This window comes from Rhinolophus hipposideros, assembly GCF_964194185.1.
Source record: "Rhinolophus hipposideros genome assembly, chromosome: 6".
In the NCBI taxonomy this organism is placed as follows: domain Eukaryota; kingdom Metazoa; phylum Chordata; class Mammalia; order Chiroptera; family Rhinolophidae; genus Rhinolophus; species Rhinolophus hipposideros.
In genome coordinates, this window is record NC_138052.1 from 45,310,857 (window position 1) to 45,327,946 (window position 17,090).

General features: G+C 37.5%; 1 protein-coding gene across 12 annotated transcripts in view; it reads right to left on the reverse strand.

Moving 5' to 3' along the window:
• Positions 1 to 1,593: 1,593 nt before the first annotated feature.
• The window catches only part of STK39 (serine/threonine kinase 39), a 281,370-nt gene continuing 265,873 nt past the window's right edge, over positions 1,594 to 17,090 (reverse strand). For 10 of the 12 annotated variants that reach the window (XM_081051899.1, XM_081051901.1, XM_081051895.1 and 7 more), the window contains 2 exons: positions 15,787 to 15,851; positions 1,594 to 3,138 (listed from right to left, as the gene is read on the reverse strand). In XM_081051899.1, the coding sequence (XP_080908025.1) occupies positions 3,064 to 3,138; positions 15,787 to 15,851 (140 nt within the window). In that variant the 3' untranslated portion in view covers positions 1,594 to 3,063. The remainder of the gene's footprint in view (positions 3,139 to 15,786; positions 15,852 to 17,090) is intronic. The other 2 variants (XM_081051903.1, XM_081051900.1) reach the window with 1 other exon arrangement.

Below are 17,090 nucleotides of genomic sequence, written 5' to 3' on the forward strand. Positions count from 1 at the left end.
TTGCTTAAACTATCCTCATTTCTTAAAATTCTTTTTTTCTTTTTGCTGTTTTGATTGGGTGATTTCCACTGCCATGTCTTCCAGCTCACTGACTTGTTCTTGAGCATCATCTAATCTGTTAATCCTCTCTAGTGTGTTTTTCATTTAAGTTATTGTATTCTTCAGTTCTGATTGGTTCTAATTTTCTATCAATTTGTTCAAGTTCTCACTGAGTCCATCTAGTCTTCTCCTGAGTTGACTGAGCATCTTTATAACCACTGTTTTGAACTCTATCTGGTAGATTGCTTGTGTCTGTTTCACTTAGTTCTTTTTCTGAGGTTTTGTCCTGGTATTTGAATTAGAAAATATTTCTCTACTTCCTCATTTTGGCTGTATCTCTGTGTTTGTTTCTATGAATAGGGTGAAACAACCACCTCTCCAGGTTTTGAAGGAGTGGCCTTGTGTAGGAGCTTCCCCTTTGTAGATTGGGTATTCCATATATCTCAGTCTGGCCAGCTGGAGTTGCAGCTGGAGTGGGCATGGGCTGCAGGGAAACCTGGGGGAAAGGCAATTTAGGGCATCTTTGGCAGGCAAATTGGAACTAGAACTGGAGTGGGCTTTGGTTACAGAAAGTCCAGGAGCAAGTCATGCCAGGGCCTGGAGCAGTAGAGGGAACAGACTGTGTGGGGGGGGGATGGGAGTGGGGAGGGGGAGCACCAGGTGAAAGCTGTGCCAGGGCTGCCTTAGCAGGATGGTTGGAGCTGTAGTTGGAGCAAGTTGGGCTATGGGGAGTCCTGGGGGCAGGCTGTGCTGGAGCCTGGAGGTGCACCTGAAGCAGACATGTGCTGTAGGAAGTCTGCACAAGCCTGGGAGCTGGTATGGGCATGGGGCACACTGGGGTGGCCTTAGCCAGTTGGTAAGAGCACCTGGATCATGCTTCTGCCCAAGCAATGAAGGTGGAGGGGAAGCGTAACAAATGGTTCTCTCTGGCGCCTCTGATAATGGAGTGTTCCCTCAGTTCCCCTCCTGTTTGGCAGATGCTCTTCAGTTAGCACATGGATTTCCTTCGCAGAGAGTTTAAGTGTCCTTGAAAGCAGTTTTAGCTGTGTCCCAGGGCCTGTGAGTCTGTGCGCAGGCTCCTCAGTGATCCTGCCCTACTGCAGGTTGGTACGTTGTGGGCAGGGTTCCTATCATGCTGTGTCTCCTACCCATTCCTATGTGGTCTCACTCTCATTTGTTGTGTAGAATTGTGCAGAAGCTGTTCAGTTAGCCCTCAGTCCTTACTCGGGGGAACTGCTCTGTCTGTACGTGTAGATCTGATGTGTTCGTGGGAGGAGTTGAGTTCAGGGTCTTCCTACATCCCGGACCCCTCCTGAGCCTTCATTCAAAGACTGTCTGTGTGACGTGTGAATATTTCTCTTTCATTTTTTCCTCAAGCTAATTCAAGTTACTTGTCAAACCTGATTCTCTGTGACTGGTCGGGTGTCTTATTCTTTCTCTAGAACACTTTTTTCAGTTAATTCTTACAAGGCATTTTTATGAAAGTGCTAAATATCACTATAGCAATGCAGATAATACCTAAAGGAGGGACAAAACAATGTGACACAATTTCTTTGTGCAATACACTTTTATTTTCCTTTTACCTTTGCAGTCATCTTTGAGTAATCGTTGTGTAAACAATAGAATGGAATGAAATTACATTAAATTTTATGCAAATGGCTCTAGAACACCTTAAGAATTATGACAAGGCAATTATAAATAACTTTGTCTTCCTTAGTAATATATATATTTGCTTTTTAAAGTACATTAAAGAGCTGCCATATCTAAGGTTAGCAAGGAAAGAGCGAATGGTACCATCCTGAGAGCCCATCTCCCTGAAATTTTATATTCCAATTTTGAAAATCCTAAGGATTACTATTTCGTAATATATAGTCGGGAAGTGGGCTACTTGAGTTGAAAGTATTTATTCTTGAAACTTGATAGCGTTTTACCTTTTATTCATTGCACAAAACCCTTTCTATTATTTTTCACTCCATCTGGGTATTCTGCAGAATTTCAAGTAAAACTCAGATTCTGGTATTTTCAAGTTTATCACCTTTGGGACAACAAATCCTATCATTTAAGGAGAAGTCAAATCAGAGATGGGTATATAACTAGCAATCTAATAGAATGGCAACATTTTATATAGCATTCTAAATGTTCCAATGAAGCAAAACTTACAAATACCACTTTATGTAGAGGAAGTTTTAGATCTGAGACTATTCCAGAGTAAAGCAGCCTCAGGCACATTCTTAATATGAAAGTTTCCAAGGCACCTCCCTCTCCCAAGAGACAATCAGATTGTGGATTGGTTTTTAGGCAAACAAACCAAAAGAATAAGCATCCTAGTTCCTAATTTAGTCATTTCAAAAGTCAGAAGTTATAAATACTCCAAAGATAGACCCAAAACTTTTTGTTTAAATAACAAGAGATTAACTGCAAGAAGCATATAATCAAAAACTTTTCTTCTCGTAGCCAAGGTGTGTAATGCATAAATATATGAAAAATAAAATTCACAGTCAGTTTTAAAACTAGAATTCAAGTTTGGCTAATAAATCTTAACTTTATAAGTATATTAATTTCTAAATACAACATAAGAGAGGCAGCATTATCAGATGTACAGTTAAAATATAACAGAAAGAACAACAATGAAAGAAGAAATAGCTTCTGATAGAAAAAATTCCTTTTGTTGCCAATAAATAGGACCACCTGAGTGTATTTCAGATTCTTTTCACTTAAGAGATATATCCGAATTAATTGCTAAGAATATTAAACAGCTTTTGGAAAAATTAGCAACATTCGTGCAGCTGTGGCATTTGTTTGTTCTCATACTGTGGATTGCTAGACAATAAAGCAGAACTCGGAGTGTTAAGTTTTAAAAAATTACTTTTATCCCATTTTGTTGAAGCCGGCCTCTTCACAATCTTCTGATTTTGCTGGGAACTGGGAGTAAGGGGGTGGGAGGATGTGGGGGGGGGGAAGTTGAGGGGGAGTGTGGTGTGTTGGGAGGCATGACAGATTAGGGTGACATCAAGGGACAAAATATCAGCTGACACTCAACTGAGCAAACCCGATCAGCTTCACTTCATCAGGAATCTCTGACCCATCACAGCCAGAAGCCTGAAAATAAGCACACAAATTTTCAGCATTGGTTTGTCTCTGCTGGTTTTTACAGACTTGTTCATGTGATAACAGATCCAAGCAAAGGCACAGTCGGTATGGGGACATGTGGCCCATCTCTTGCAGGAAAGATCCTAAGAATCATTCTGTTAAATGACTACTGGGTGCTAACTGCTGTATGAAATCTGATCACCACATGCTAACAAGTACAGAAAATAGGGAAAAGGGATTTGTTTCCATTAACATACCACCGTGCCCAGGCTATCAGCTTTGGAACTGCCAATGACCCATATGACTGCCAAGAAACCACATACAAAGTTTCAATAACTAAAGTGATTTTTAAATATACTTTTAAATTAGAGCTCCTTAATAATACTTTTAAAAAGAATATTATGAAAATAAACAGAAGAGATCTAACAGGTCACTCGGGGCAATTTTTGTTTAGCAAAATTATTCCCGTAAAACTAAGAAAGAAAAAAAGTCAGAAAGTACTGCAATGGCTCCTCATAGATAACTGTTATTTAAATACCAGTATTTTTTTTACAGGAACAGGTACCATAACAGATATTTTTCTATAACAGAATTTTGTTTGTAATAATGTAGGGCATATTTATTGCCAAAAATTGGCCCAAATTACAGTGTCAAATATTATTATCTTTTACTTCAAAATCAAAAGGAACTGGAAATAAGCCATTGCCCATCAAACCTCTCAGTGATCCTAATTCATAAGTTATTTTAATTTTCTTTCTCATCTCCCTCTCTCTCTCTCCTTCGCACACACACACTAACTCAGACCACCATTCTAAGCTGCTGCTTCACTCTATATCAAAGTACCACACGTATAGAGAAAAAAATCTGATGAATTACTGGAAATAGGCAACTAATTACCAAAGGACCATACAAACCTTTTCTTGGCCTACTTCTCGCTAAATTATTGTCAAAATAATTAGTTTCCCGTAGGGGGGAAAAAAGCCCTTTCCAATCATCACAATGAGCCCACTTAGCACTGTTCCATAAACTCAGCCCTTTGTCAACCCCAGCATTTTCTTTTAAGCAGCTAATTAGAACATATAACTTGAATATTTTAAAATAATTACCTTTAAAATAACATTCAGCGTGAGTAGTTATGCTTACATAAGAAAATCAGTAGCCTCAGGGGTAGGGACATTAGTTAGCATTTAAAGAACTTACTGTGTGCCTGTCCAATGATTTCTCTACTTTTACTTGACAGGATTTCTCTACTTTTACTTGACAGGTAAGATATTCAGTAAAGTATAATTTTCATTGTTTGCGTTGCCAGGGGCAGATCAAAAACATTCCTTTCCTCATCACTTTTAACAAAGCATCATAGGCATACAAGGGTTTTCAGCTGAGATATTTTATGATAGATGTTTCATACTGATACTGTAATATTCACCTCTCCTACCAATTTTCTCATTCCGCTATCACTGTTTCTTTATCAGTCTCCCTAAATTTCTTTCCTGCTTGCTTAGCTATTGCTAACAATGTCGTTTACTCAACCCACTGAATGGGGGCAGAGCCGATCTGTGTGATAGGCAACTGACAAACATGTAAGGCCAAATTCTGCTGGTGGTGACACAAAGGTCAGACTCGCAATTGTGAAGCACATCAACGCATCTGAAAGCTACATCAGGAGTTTGGTATGGTGAATAGAGGAGGTTAAAATGATTCAAAATTAAAAAAAAATACGTATCCAGTAGTGCCTGAACACACTAGACATAAAGAAAAATATTAAATCCTTCTTGTGAAGAGTAATGGAAGTGAGATTTTACAACGAGAATGGGTGATGAAACCAGTGGTTATTTGGGGCACATAGTATAGGGAATCTGTCTCTGGGGAGTCCTATCCCACCCTCCATCCCTGTGCCTCCTGCAGCTCCACAGGAATGTTCTGTTTCCTGGCAGAGGCACAGACCAGGTTGTGTGGCTCTGTGTCCAGGCACTCAGCCCTTCCTCCCCCTTGCTCGCTCTCCTTTAACCAAGGCCAAGCCCTTGTCGCTGTCAGTGTAGCCTGTAAAACACTAATATGCAAAAGACTCGGAAATCTAGAGGAAAAGGACCAGAGGCATTTAAAGCAGCATTTCTCAAACTTTTTGGTCTCAGGCTCCCTTAACAGTCTTAAAAAGTACTGAGGACTTCAGAAGCTTATGTTGATGTGGGTTGCATTTATTGTACTAACTTGTCTTAGAATTAATATTTTAAACATATTTTAAGTTAAAGTATTATTATTAAAATACTTTTTAAAATATGAAATGTTTATGTAGGTTATATTTATTATACCATCTTGAAAATTAAAACAGAAATTTCTGAAGTATTCACCTACTAATTCATTAAACAGAAAATAAACGCATTACATGCTAATATAAATAAAATCTTCATGAAAAATAACATTTACCCAAACAAAAAAAATTGAGAAGACTGGCACTGCTTTACATTCAAGCTGTATCTTTATGTTGTTTGCCTTGAAGTATATAAAGAAAATCCACTCATACAAATAATGTAGTTGAAAACGGGAAGAGTATTTTAATAGACTCTACAGATAATTGTGGATATTGTTTGTTACTATACTAAAACTTGACAAGTGGTAGTTTCCTAAAGCTTAGCGGTAATGTGTAATCTAAAACTATAGCATCAAACTTTTCATACTGTTATGTTAAAATCCATTGTTCTACTTTGCATTTGAATGGATCTTTTATATTTTTAAAAAAGTATTTTCAGTTAGTTGACATACAACATTTTTACTAGTTTTGGGTATACATCATGGTGATTAGGCATTTTATCTCACAGAGTGATTACCCAGTTAAATCTAGTACCCATCTGATACCATACATAGTTACAAAAAATATTATTGATTATATTCCCTATGCTGTACTTCATTTCTCTGCAACTGTTTTTATAACTGGCAATTTGTACTTCTTAACACCTTCACCTTTTTCACCAGTCTGCCCAATACCCCTTCCATCTGGCAACCATCTGTGTTCTCTGTATTTATGAGTTTGTTTCTGTTTTGTTAGTTCATTTATTTTATTTTTTTAGATTCCACATGTAAGTGAAATCATATGGTATTTGTCTTTCTCTGACATATTTCAGTTAGCATAATACCCTCTAGGTCTATCCATGTTGTCAAAAATGGCAATATTTCATTCCTCTTTATAGCTGAATAATATTCTATTTTCTATATGTATCACATCTTCTTTATTTGTCTATCGATGGATATATAGGTTGCTTCTATTATCTTGGCTATTGCAAATAATGCTGCAATGAACACTGGGGTGCATAAATCTTCTCGAATTAGTATTTTGGGTTTCCTCATGTAAATAACCAGAAGTGGGATTGCTGGATCATACAGTAGTTTTAGATTTAATGTTTTAAGGAAGCTTCAACTGTTTTCCATAGTGGTTACACCAATTTGCAATCCCACCACCAGTTCATGAGTGTTCCCTTCTCTCCACATCCTTGCCAACACTTGTTTGTTGATTTATTGATGATAGCCATTCTTACAGCTGTGAGGTGATATTATGGTTTTGATTTGCATTTCTCTGATGATTAGTGATGTTGAGCATTTTTTTACATGTCTATTGGCCATCTATGTCCTCTTTGGAGAAATTTCTATTCAGGTCCTCTGCCCATTTTTTAAACAGACTGTCTGTTTTTCTTGGTGTTATGTTGTATGAGTTCCTTACATATTTTGGATATTAACGACTTACTGAACGTATCATTAGTGAATATCTTCTTCCATTCAATAGGTAGTCTTTTTGTTTTGTTGACCTTTCATTTTTTTTATGGTTTCCTTCACTGTGCAAAAACTCTAGTTTGATGTGTTTCATTTATTTTTTTTCTTTTGTTTTCTTTGCCTGAGGAAACATATCCAAAAAAATATATTAAGATTAATGTCAAATAGTCCACTGCCTATATATTCTTCTAGGGCCTTATATTTGTCTTTAATCCATTTTGAGTTTATTCTTGTATATGGTGTTAAGAAAGAGATCCAATTTCATTCTTTTGCATGTATCTGTCCAGTTTTTTCAACACCGTTTATTAAAGAGACTGTCTACCTCATTAAATATTCTTGCCTTTGTCATAGATTAATTGACCATGTCAGTGTGTGTTTATTTCTGAGCTCTCTTTTCTGTTCCATTGATCTGTGTCTCTTTTATGCCAGCATTATGCTGTTTTGATTACGATAGCCTTGTAGTATAGTTTGATATCAGGTAGCATGATACCTCCAACTTTATTCTTTCTCAAGATTGTTTTGCATATTTGGGGTCTTTTGTGGTTGCATATAAAATTTAATATTTATTCTACTTCTGTGAAAAACGCCATTGGTATTTTGATTGGGATTGCATTGAATCTGTTGATTGTTTTGGGTAGTATGGACAATTTGACAATGTTAATTCTTCCCATCCATAAGCATGGTTTAGCCTTCCATTTATTTGTATCTTCTTCAATTTTTTTCTTCAGTATCTTATAGTTTTCTGAGTACAGGTCTTTACTCCCTTGATTAAATTTATTCCCAGGTGTTTTATTCTTCTTGATGTATTTGTAAGTGGGATTGTTTTCTTAATTTCTCTTTGTGATAGTTCGTTATTAATGTATAAAAATGCAATCAATTTCTGGATATTAATTTTCCATCCTGCTACTTACTGAATTCTTTTATTCTAATAGTTTTTTTGCAGAATCTTTAGGTTTCTCTCTGTATATAGTATCATGTCATTTGTAAATAATGACAATTACTTCTTACCAATTTGGACGCCTCCTTTTTTTGGTCTGATTGCTGTGGCTAGGATTTCTATTACTATGTTGAATAAAAGTGGGGAAAATGGTCATCTTTGTCTTGTTCTTGATCTTAGAGAAAAAGATTTCAGCTTTTCACCATTGAGTCTGTTGTTAGGTGTGGGTTTGTCATACATGGCCTTTATTAAGTTGAGATATGTTCCCTCTATCCCCAGTTTGCTGAGAGTTTTTATCATAAGTGGATGTTGGACTTTGTCAAATGCTTTTTGTGTATCTATTGATACGATCATATGATTTTCATCTTTCATCCTTCTTTTTGTTTATGTGGTGTATCACATTAATTGACCTCTATTGTTAATTAATTTGTAGACACTGAATCAACCTTGCATCCTGGGAACAAATCCCACTTGACTGTGGTATATAATCTTTTTAATGTATTGCTGAATTCAGTTTGCTAATATCTTGTTGAGGATTTTTGCATCTATGTTCATCAAGGATATTGTCACATATATCTCTATCTCTGTATCTATAGATTAGTGTATTTGTCTTGTTTTGGTATGAGGGTAATGCTGGCCTTGTAAAATGAATTTGGAAGCCTTCCCTTCTTTTCAATTTTTTGGAATAGTCTGAGATGGATAAGTAGGTATTAACTGGAATGTTTGGTAAAATGTAGCCGTGAAGCCACTGAGTCCAGTGATTTTGTTTGGAGTGTTTTGATTACTGATTCAATTTCGTTAGTTGTTATTGGTCTGTTCAGATTTATTTTTTCTTCCTGATCCAGCCTTGGAATATTATATGATTCTAGAAATTTATCCATTACTTTTAGGTTTTCCAATTTGTTGGCATATAATTAATTGTTCATAGTATTAGCTTATAATTCTTGTAGTTCTGTGTAGTTGGTTGTCATTTCTCTTCTTACATTGCTGATTTTATTTATTTGAGCACTCTCACTTCCACTCTGATAAGTCTGGCTAAATAAAGGTTGATCAATTTTGCTCATATTTTCAAAGAACCAGGTCTTGGTTTCGTCGATTGTTTTCTATTCTTGTTTTTTTATAGATTCGATTTCATTTATTTCCACACTGATCTTTATTTCTTCCTTCTTTCTACTCCCCCTGGGCTTTATCTTTTCTTCTTTATCTAGTTCCATTAGGTGTAAGGTTAGATTGTTTGAGATTTTTCTTGTGGTTAGCCTGTATTGCCATGAATTTCACTCTTAGAACTGCTTAGGCTGTGTCCCATAGATTTGGGGTCATTGTGTTTTCATTTTCATTTGTCTCAAGGTATCTTTCGATTTCTTCCTTGATCTCATTGTTAACCTATTCATTGTTTAGTAGCACGTTATTTAGCCTCCATGTTTGTGTAATTTTCAGTATTCTTCTTGCAACCGTTTTCTAGTGTCATACCACTGTAATCAGAGCAGATGCTTGATACGATTTCAATCTTCTTAAATTTCCTGGACTCATTTTTGGCCTAATGTGGTATATCCTGGAAAAATGTTCCATGCACCCTTGAAAAGAAGGTATATTCTGCTGCTTTAGAGTGAAATGTTTTAAAATTAAGTTCAGCAGCTCTAATGTGTCATTTAAAGCCACTGTTTCCTTGTTGATTTTCTGTCTGGATGACCTACCCAATGATGTTGATGGGTTGTTACAGTCCCCTACTATAACTGTTAATCTCTCCCTTTGTGTCAGTCAATATTTGTTCTATGTATTTAGGTGCTCCTATGTTGGATTGATCACATTATCACTATTCCATGCCCTTATTGGTCTCGTTACAGTCCTTGTTTTAATGTCATTTATCTGATATAAGTATTGCTACCCTAGCTTTTTTTTGTTTCCATTTGCATGAAATACCTTTTTCTATCCCTTTACTTTCAGTCTGTGTTTCTTTTGCTCTGAAGTGGGTCTCTTGCAGGCAGTGTATGTGTAGGCTTGTTCTTTTTTATCCATTCAGCCACCCTATGTCTTTTGATTAGGGAATTTAGTCCACTGACATTTAATTATTGATAGGTATTCAGTTATTGCCATTTTACTTACTGTTTTCTGATTGTTTTTGTAGTTCTGTATTCCATTCTTATTCTCTTGCTTTCTTTTTCTTGTATGTTGATAACCTTCTATTGTGTAGTTTGGATTATTTTTTCTTTATTTCTTGCATATCTATTGTAGATATGTTATTTGTGGTTGCTATGTACCTATACCAAGCTATGTTTGTAGCAGTCTACTTTAAATTGCTGTTCATGTAAGTTCAAACACATTCTAAAATCGCTATAAATTTTACTCCCTGCACGTTTGTTTTTGTCATGATTTTTTACTTTTGTGTGTGCTTCTGTTTATCCTTTAATATATTGTTGTAATTACACATGATTCCTACTCTTGCCTTTTAGCCTTTACACTAGCTTTATAGTTGGTTGATCCATTGCTTTTACTAAGTGTATACCTTTGTCAATAAGAATATTTTCTTTTCTCCATTTTCTTATCCCTATTTTTCATCTTTTTTTTTCTCTCCTTAAGGAAGTCCCTTTTATATTTCTTGTAATCAGTTGAGTGGTGGTGAACTCCTAAGTATCTTTTTTATGTCTGAGAAACTGTTTATCTCTCCTTAGATTCTAAATGAAAGCCTTGCTGGGTAGAGTTATCTTTGATTGTAAGTTTTATTTTCCATCACTTTAAATATTTCATGCCACTCTCTTCTGGCCTGCAAAGTTTGTTGAGAAATCAACTAACAATTACATACAAAGGAACTCCCACAAAACTAACTTTATCTTGCTACTTTTAAGATTTCTCCTTGTCTTTAAGCTTTGGCATTTATTATGATGTGTCTTGGTTTGGTATCTTTGGACTCTCGTTATTTCTTGGACTTGTAGTCTATTTCCTTCACCAGGTTAGGAAAGTTTTCAGTCATTATTTCTTCAAACAGGTTTTCAATCCCTTTCTCTCTCCTTCTTGTACCCCCATAATACAAATGTTATGTTTGATATTGTCTCAGAGGTTCCTTTAACTATGCTCATTTGTAAAACTATTTTTTTCCTTTTGCTATTCTGATTAAATGTTTTCTGCTACCTTGTCTTCTAGATCACTGGTTCAATCCTCTGCTTCATCTAATCTACTGTTGGTTTCCTCTAATATAGTATTCATTTCTGACTGGTTCTTTTTTATGGTTTATCTCTTTGTTGAGGTTCTCATTGAGTTCATTTGTTCTTCCCCTAAGTTCACTAAGCATCCTTTTAACCAGTGTTTTTGAATTCTCTATCTGGTAGATTGCTTGTCTCGATTTTGTTTAGTTCTTTTTCTGGAGTTTTCTTCAGACTGACTGGCTGTGAGGGCTGGCCATGACTATAGCAGACAAGCTGTCTTATGGCGGCTGACCCCACAGAGTGGGAGTAGCTTGAGCTGGATTCAGGTGCCAATTGAGTCTGCCCTTTGGATGTGTCATTTGTGGAACTGGTTTGGAGGTGCTCAGATGTGGTCTGAAGTCAACCACTGAATGTGTTGGTTCTTGTGCCTCTTGGGAGAAGCGCCGGATGTGGACCAAGGACAGCTGGCATTTGTGCCCAGCTTGGGGACACCTGGTGGGAGCTACAATGTTATCTGCAGTTGTTTGCCCCTCGTCTGAGCTCAAAGGTACTTGCAAGAGACTCTGCTGCTAACCAAGGCTGGTTGTCGCCAGTGCCGGAGTAGGGACCCTATGTTGGGCACCACGATGTGAGCTCAGGCCAGCCCTACTTGTGCCAGACTTGTAGCCGCTTAGTTGAAGCAACTATATTCCAAGCCAACATTGGCCAGTGCTTATGCCAGGTTTGGGGCAATCTGATGGTAGTTACCATGCAAGTTGAGACCGGTTACTGCTTGTACCAAGCTGCTTAGTAAGAGGTACAGGGCACCCTGAGGCCAGCTGCTGCTTGTTTGGGGTTTGTAGACCTTTGGGAGATTTTTATGAAAGTCCAAAGTGTGAGGTCAGGCAGAATGCTGTGTTGAAAAGCCACTGGAAGGCTCAGGCTGGGTGCTTGAGTTGGTGTGGCTTTAGGGAATCATCAGAGCAGGGAGAAGGGTGTTTGCCAGGCTAATGGAGAGCTCAGGTTTGGCACCCATGGCCTGGATGGGGATAGGCTCAACAAAGGAGCAATGACATCTGCCAGCGCTTCTGTCCTTGGAGACAGCTGCCCTGACTCTCTAGTCCTTTCTCTGAATCTAGTCAATTCAATTCCTCCCTGTATGTCCTTAGTGCTTTTTGAGCTGCTGCCCCTGCACTGGAGCCCAGAGTGTGTGAGAGAGTCCATGTATAAGCTCTTCAAGAGGAACACCTGGGACTCCAGCAGCCCTCCGTGTCACTCAGATGCCATCCCTGCTGGTTTTCACACTGAGATGGTACAGGGACTCCTCTTCCTGGCACTGGTATGACTTGTTCCTTAGTGGGGTCCTCCACAGACAAGATATCCTTCCAATTATTAAGCACCACACTGTGGGTATGGGACCTGCCTGTTCTGCTTCTCTGCCCCTCCTACCAGTCTCATTGGGGCCTCTTCTGTATGTCCTGAGTTATAGAATTTCTGTCCAGCAAGACTTCCGGTGGTTCTCAATAATGGTTGTTAAATAATTTAGTTGTAATTTTGATGTGGTTATGGGAGGAGGAGAGCACAGCATTTCCATACTCCACCATCTTGACCAAAAGTCTGAATGGATCTTTTACACATGTATTTTTTTCTCAGCACAACTGAGTTACGTGGATTTTCCAACATTGACAAATTTCATCATAAAATACCAACATGTCATTATACCATGTCAACAAATCATATTCATTAACATCGCCCATCTCATCAAAAAAGTCTAAGTAGTACAGGAGCTGTCAAACTTACAGGAGCAGAAACAAGCATTCCAAAATCCTATTTTTGCTCAAAAGCTAAAATTTATCCACATCAAATATTGTCAGTTGTTTTCCTTGACTTGCCAGGCTTACTTGGTTCATTTTGGAAAAAATGTCTGCCAATTCCCTTGTCTGAATAACCATAGTTTGTCAGTTATTCTTCCAAGTAAAAATGTGTTCCATAAACACACACACACACGGAAAATGGCTAGTTCAGCTCACAATTCAAATAATCTCACAAGTGCTTTTTCTGAATAAGTGCTTCCCCACTTCATCACACAGAATATTAAAAAGATCTGTCCGCAGTAGAAATTTAATAAAATCAATAATGTCTCCAACCTTATTAGGAAATTTCTTAATTGAAACTGGTTTTTATATTTTTAAAATGCTTTTTCCAGTGACTGAGCCTGTGCAAGGCCTTGAAGCACATGATGGCTACTAGTACAGTTTGGAGTTCCTGCCCGGATTCATGCCAACAGCAGCTGTTGTACCCACTATGGCTTTTCTACCAATGTCAACACAATAGAACAGGCAAGTAATATCTTAGTATTACTATAAAGAGTTTTGCCACCCGAGATTCACTAAAAAGGGTCCCAAGGAACCCCAGAAGTCCAAGACTCACACTTTGTGAATCTCTGCTTCAAAGGAAAATGTATACATTAGCAGGAAGTTCGCATGACAGTATAATGGCTGCATGCTTTTACTCAAATGTCTGTGCTCCTGGAAACTCACCCCTCCTGCCAGACCAGCAGGTGTGGCCTACTTCCTGTAGTCCTCCAGTGTCAACCACAAGGATCCCTTTCACCCCAAACCTGAGTATACTTTGGAAGCACCCAAAGAGTTTGAAAACATCCTAATGCCCATGTTCACCCCAGAGGTTGTGTCTCATCCGGGGATACGGCCTGGGCACTGGGACATTTTGAGCTCCCCAGGTGACTCAGAGATTCCGTAAGGTTTGAGAACCACTGTTCTACCCTAATGCTTCCTAAGATGTGAACTTCCAAGTTCCCTTTAGAGCAGTGGTTCTCAAACTTTAGCCTGCATTGGACACTTTGTGAAAACAGATTCTTGCACTGCATCTCCCAGAGATTCTGATGCCGTAAGCCCGAGACGGGCCCTGGCATTGACAGCATTTACATCTGTCTAGTTTCCAGATGAGGCTGACGCTGCCAGTCTTGCGACTACACTTGGAGAAAACCGCTGCTTTACATCTGGAGCAGGAGGAGTATAGCTGCTCCACAGACCTTCTTGAATTGACAGTTTCCTGGCTTTCCCTGTTTTTTTTTTAGGGAAATGTCACCTTAGTCATGCAGCCTCCAACTGCACCTAAGCTGAAAACCTCTAAAAATAAGGCTCTCTAGTTGTTAATTACCAAAATGCTCATGAAATTGCTATGTGCACTGCATGTTATTCAACTTCAGTAACTAAAATCTATAATGCTCATGTAAATGTGTACCAATTGGATGCTAATTACATGTAGTTACAATTTGTATTTCAAGGGCAAATTAAATATCTTACTTCGTATTTTCACTAATGTAGTTTCAAAAATTCCACACTGAAAGTAAGACTCATTTACTTTACAAAATTGCTAGGTAGAAATTTAAAAAACAAAAAAAACGACTTAAAAAATGTTTACGAAGACTGGTCTCAAGGCTTATACCAACAACAAAACAGTACTGACATGTCAAACCCAAAGCATGTTACCCACGAGCTGGAATGTCCTCTATAGCTGAACCACTTTGTTAGAAATGGTGAAAAAAGGTTTCTGTTCTCCCTGTCCCGGCCGTGTCAACAATGGAAGTCATACTTCACTTATTATTTTATCTGTCAAATGAAGCTAAAGATCTCTAAAGCTCAAGATTGGGCAGAAAAAAAAAGTAAACACACTTCTTTATGCAACCTCTATCCTTGCCCCTTGGGCCACTGTTTTTCTTATATAAGCAGACATACAAGATAAGAAGTGATGCCTTTTCAAACCTGAGCCAAATATTTCTAATAGTGGTGGGAGCAGGGAGAGGAAAGAGATTGGAGAAAGAATGCTTTTCAGCCTCAGCTAAACGCTGGAATCATCAGGGGTGCTTTCAAAATCCCCGAAACCCAGACTGCACCAAGAGCAACTAAAACTTTCAAGAAAATAGTTGCTTTTGACTATTTGGGCTTCTCCCTATTTCCAGCCATCATCACCATCTCTTGGCCAACCCAGTTCTTAAATTAAAAATTGACTTGTACAGAAAAACTGCTGGAATATCTCCACTCTATTAGAAACTGTTACTGTGATTTGAAATGTGGAGTTAAAATGCTGTGTCTTTGTTCACTAGCTGTTTTGCAATTGCTTCCAATTACTTAAACCATTTCTACGATAATCGGCCTCAGTTTTTTAAAAGTTAGAACCACTTGGCTTTCACTTCAGGAATGCTTTAGCAAAAGTTTTAGCAAACAGTACGTTAAGTGACTGATTTTTAAATTATCAGTTAATCTTATCAAGGGCCAGTCAGAATGCTGCAAGCAATTTCTGGCCTAGATGACCAACACTTTGCTGTGTACAACATATATTCATGTGTAATAACTATATTATACACCCAAAACTAACAGAACACTGTAAGTCACCTGTCATTGAAAAAAAAATGCTCTTAAGCAAATTACTGGAAACTATGAAATACATCATCCAAATAATAAATGTTTTAATCCTGATAAAAAAAAAGTTACTTGGAATTGTTTAATTTTTGTTCCACATGGTCATGTTGCCATACAAATGGGAAGCCAAATGGTATAGTGCTCAAGGTTTCTCAAACGGCCACTCTTAGTTAAAGATGTAATGGTAAAAGAACAAGCTATGCTCATGAAAGAGGACATTTCTGGTCGTGATCAGAAAATGTTCCCAAATGTTGGAACAGGCAAATGACGAATGCAAAAATGGATCCCAAAAGAAAACAGCAACAAAGTTACAGAGCAGGTTATGAAACTATATTATTATTCCTTGATGGCGCATTATGGCAAAATATTTACCTACTTTCCATAACATCCCACTTACCAACTTAAATGTCAAGGTTTTTAAAGCTTTTGGATCATCTACAATCTTCTGTAAATTAGCAGCCACTGTAAAATACAAACATGGAGAAAAAGTGTCCAAATTATTTCCAATAACACTGGATTTTCACATCAATGATTCAGAAAATTTGACTAATGATGCAATTAGCTGCAAAATCATTTCTTTCACAGACATTATGAAGTTCATATAAATGACCAAATTACTCTCACACAGACATTTTCTACACCAATTTATATCTTCAGCACATCTGAATAAATGTATAGTTATAGTTAATCTGAGTTAACTACATTGACCCACGTTTCTGATGGAAAATAGAAATGATAGCAGCCCTCAGTATTTCCACTTGGTTTTTCTCACACTCATTACTAAGGAATTTATTAGCCAGAAGAGGGCAGTACAAAACAAAGAGGAGGAGATGGCAAGGACTTGTTTCTTTGGAAATAATAGGTCAGCAATTTTGAACTCTTGTCCTGTAAATTCACTCAATTCTCAGCACCCATTTTTTCTCAACACAACAAAGTTAGTGGATAACCCCTATGACTCGGGCATGTGTTTTAATGTTTTCAGAGCACAGTGACCTGTCAAACCAGAAAAGTGCCACCTTCAACAATTCCCAAGACGGCTGAACAGGGTAGAGCACTAGAGGCTGTCAGTTTGGAGCTCAATAGTGAAGATATGCTTTCACTATTAGTCCGATTCTTCAAAGACCTGTCCCATTCTCCATGGTGTCATGACATTTGATACTCTACCAGAGAAGTCAGCTTTTCCTGCTTAAGGTACTGTTTACAAACAAAATTATCAAAGGGTAATGATGATGGAAGTTTAAAACCTTGCTCTTTTAATATCCAAACCTAGAGGACAAAGTGCTGAAAAGTGAAATAAGGGCTACCGGTTAGGGAAAGAGAAGTCACTAGTGAAGAAATTAAAGAAGGTCCGTTTATCATTCAAATTATCTGCTGCTTCAGTAATTAGGTATCTGAAAAGGTACTTGAATATTTTCAAGATAAAAACAGTTAAAATAAACAGTAAATTTATTATTTAGTACACAGCATTTTGAGTAAATTGTTTCAAGTAGAAAGTTTATAAGTAGAAAAAATGTACAAATTTCATTTTTCTCTAAGTTTGAAACCTACATACATGGATTTCATGCAGATTGTTTCATGTAATCTGTCAGCTGTAGAGAAGAAAAATGAAAATTATATACAGTAGTCCCCTCCCCCTTATCTACAGGGAAAATGTTCCAAGACCCCCAGTGGATGCCTGAAACTGGATAGTACTGAACCCTA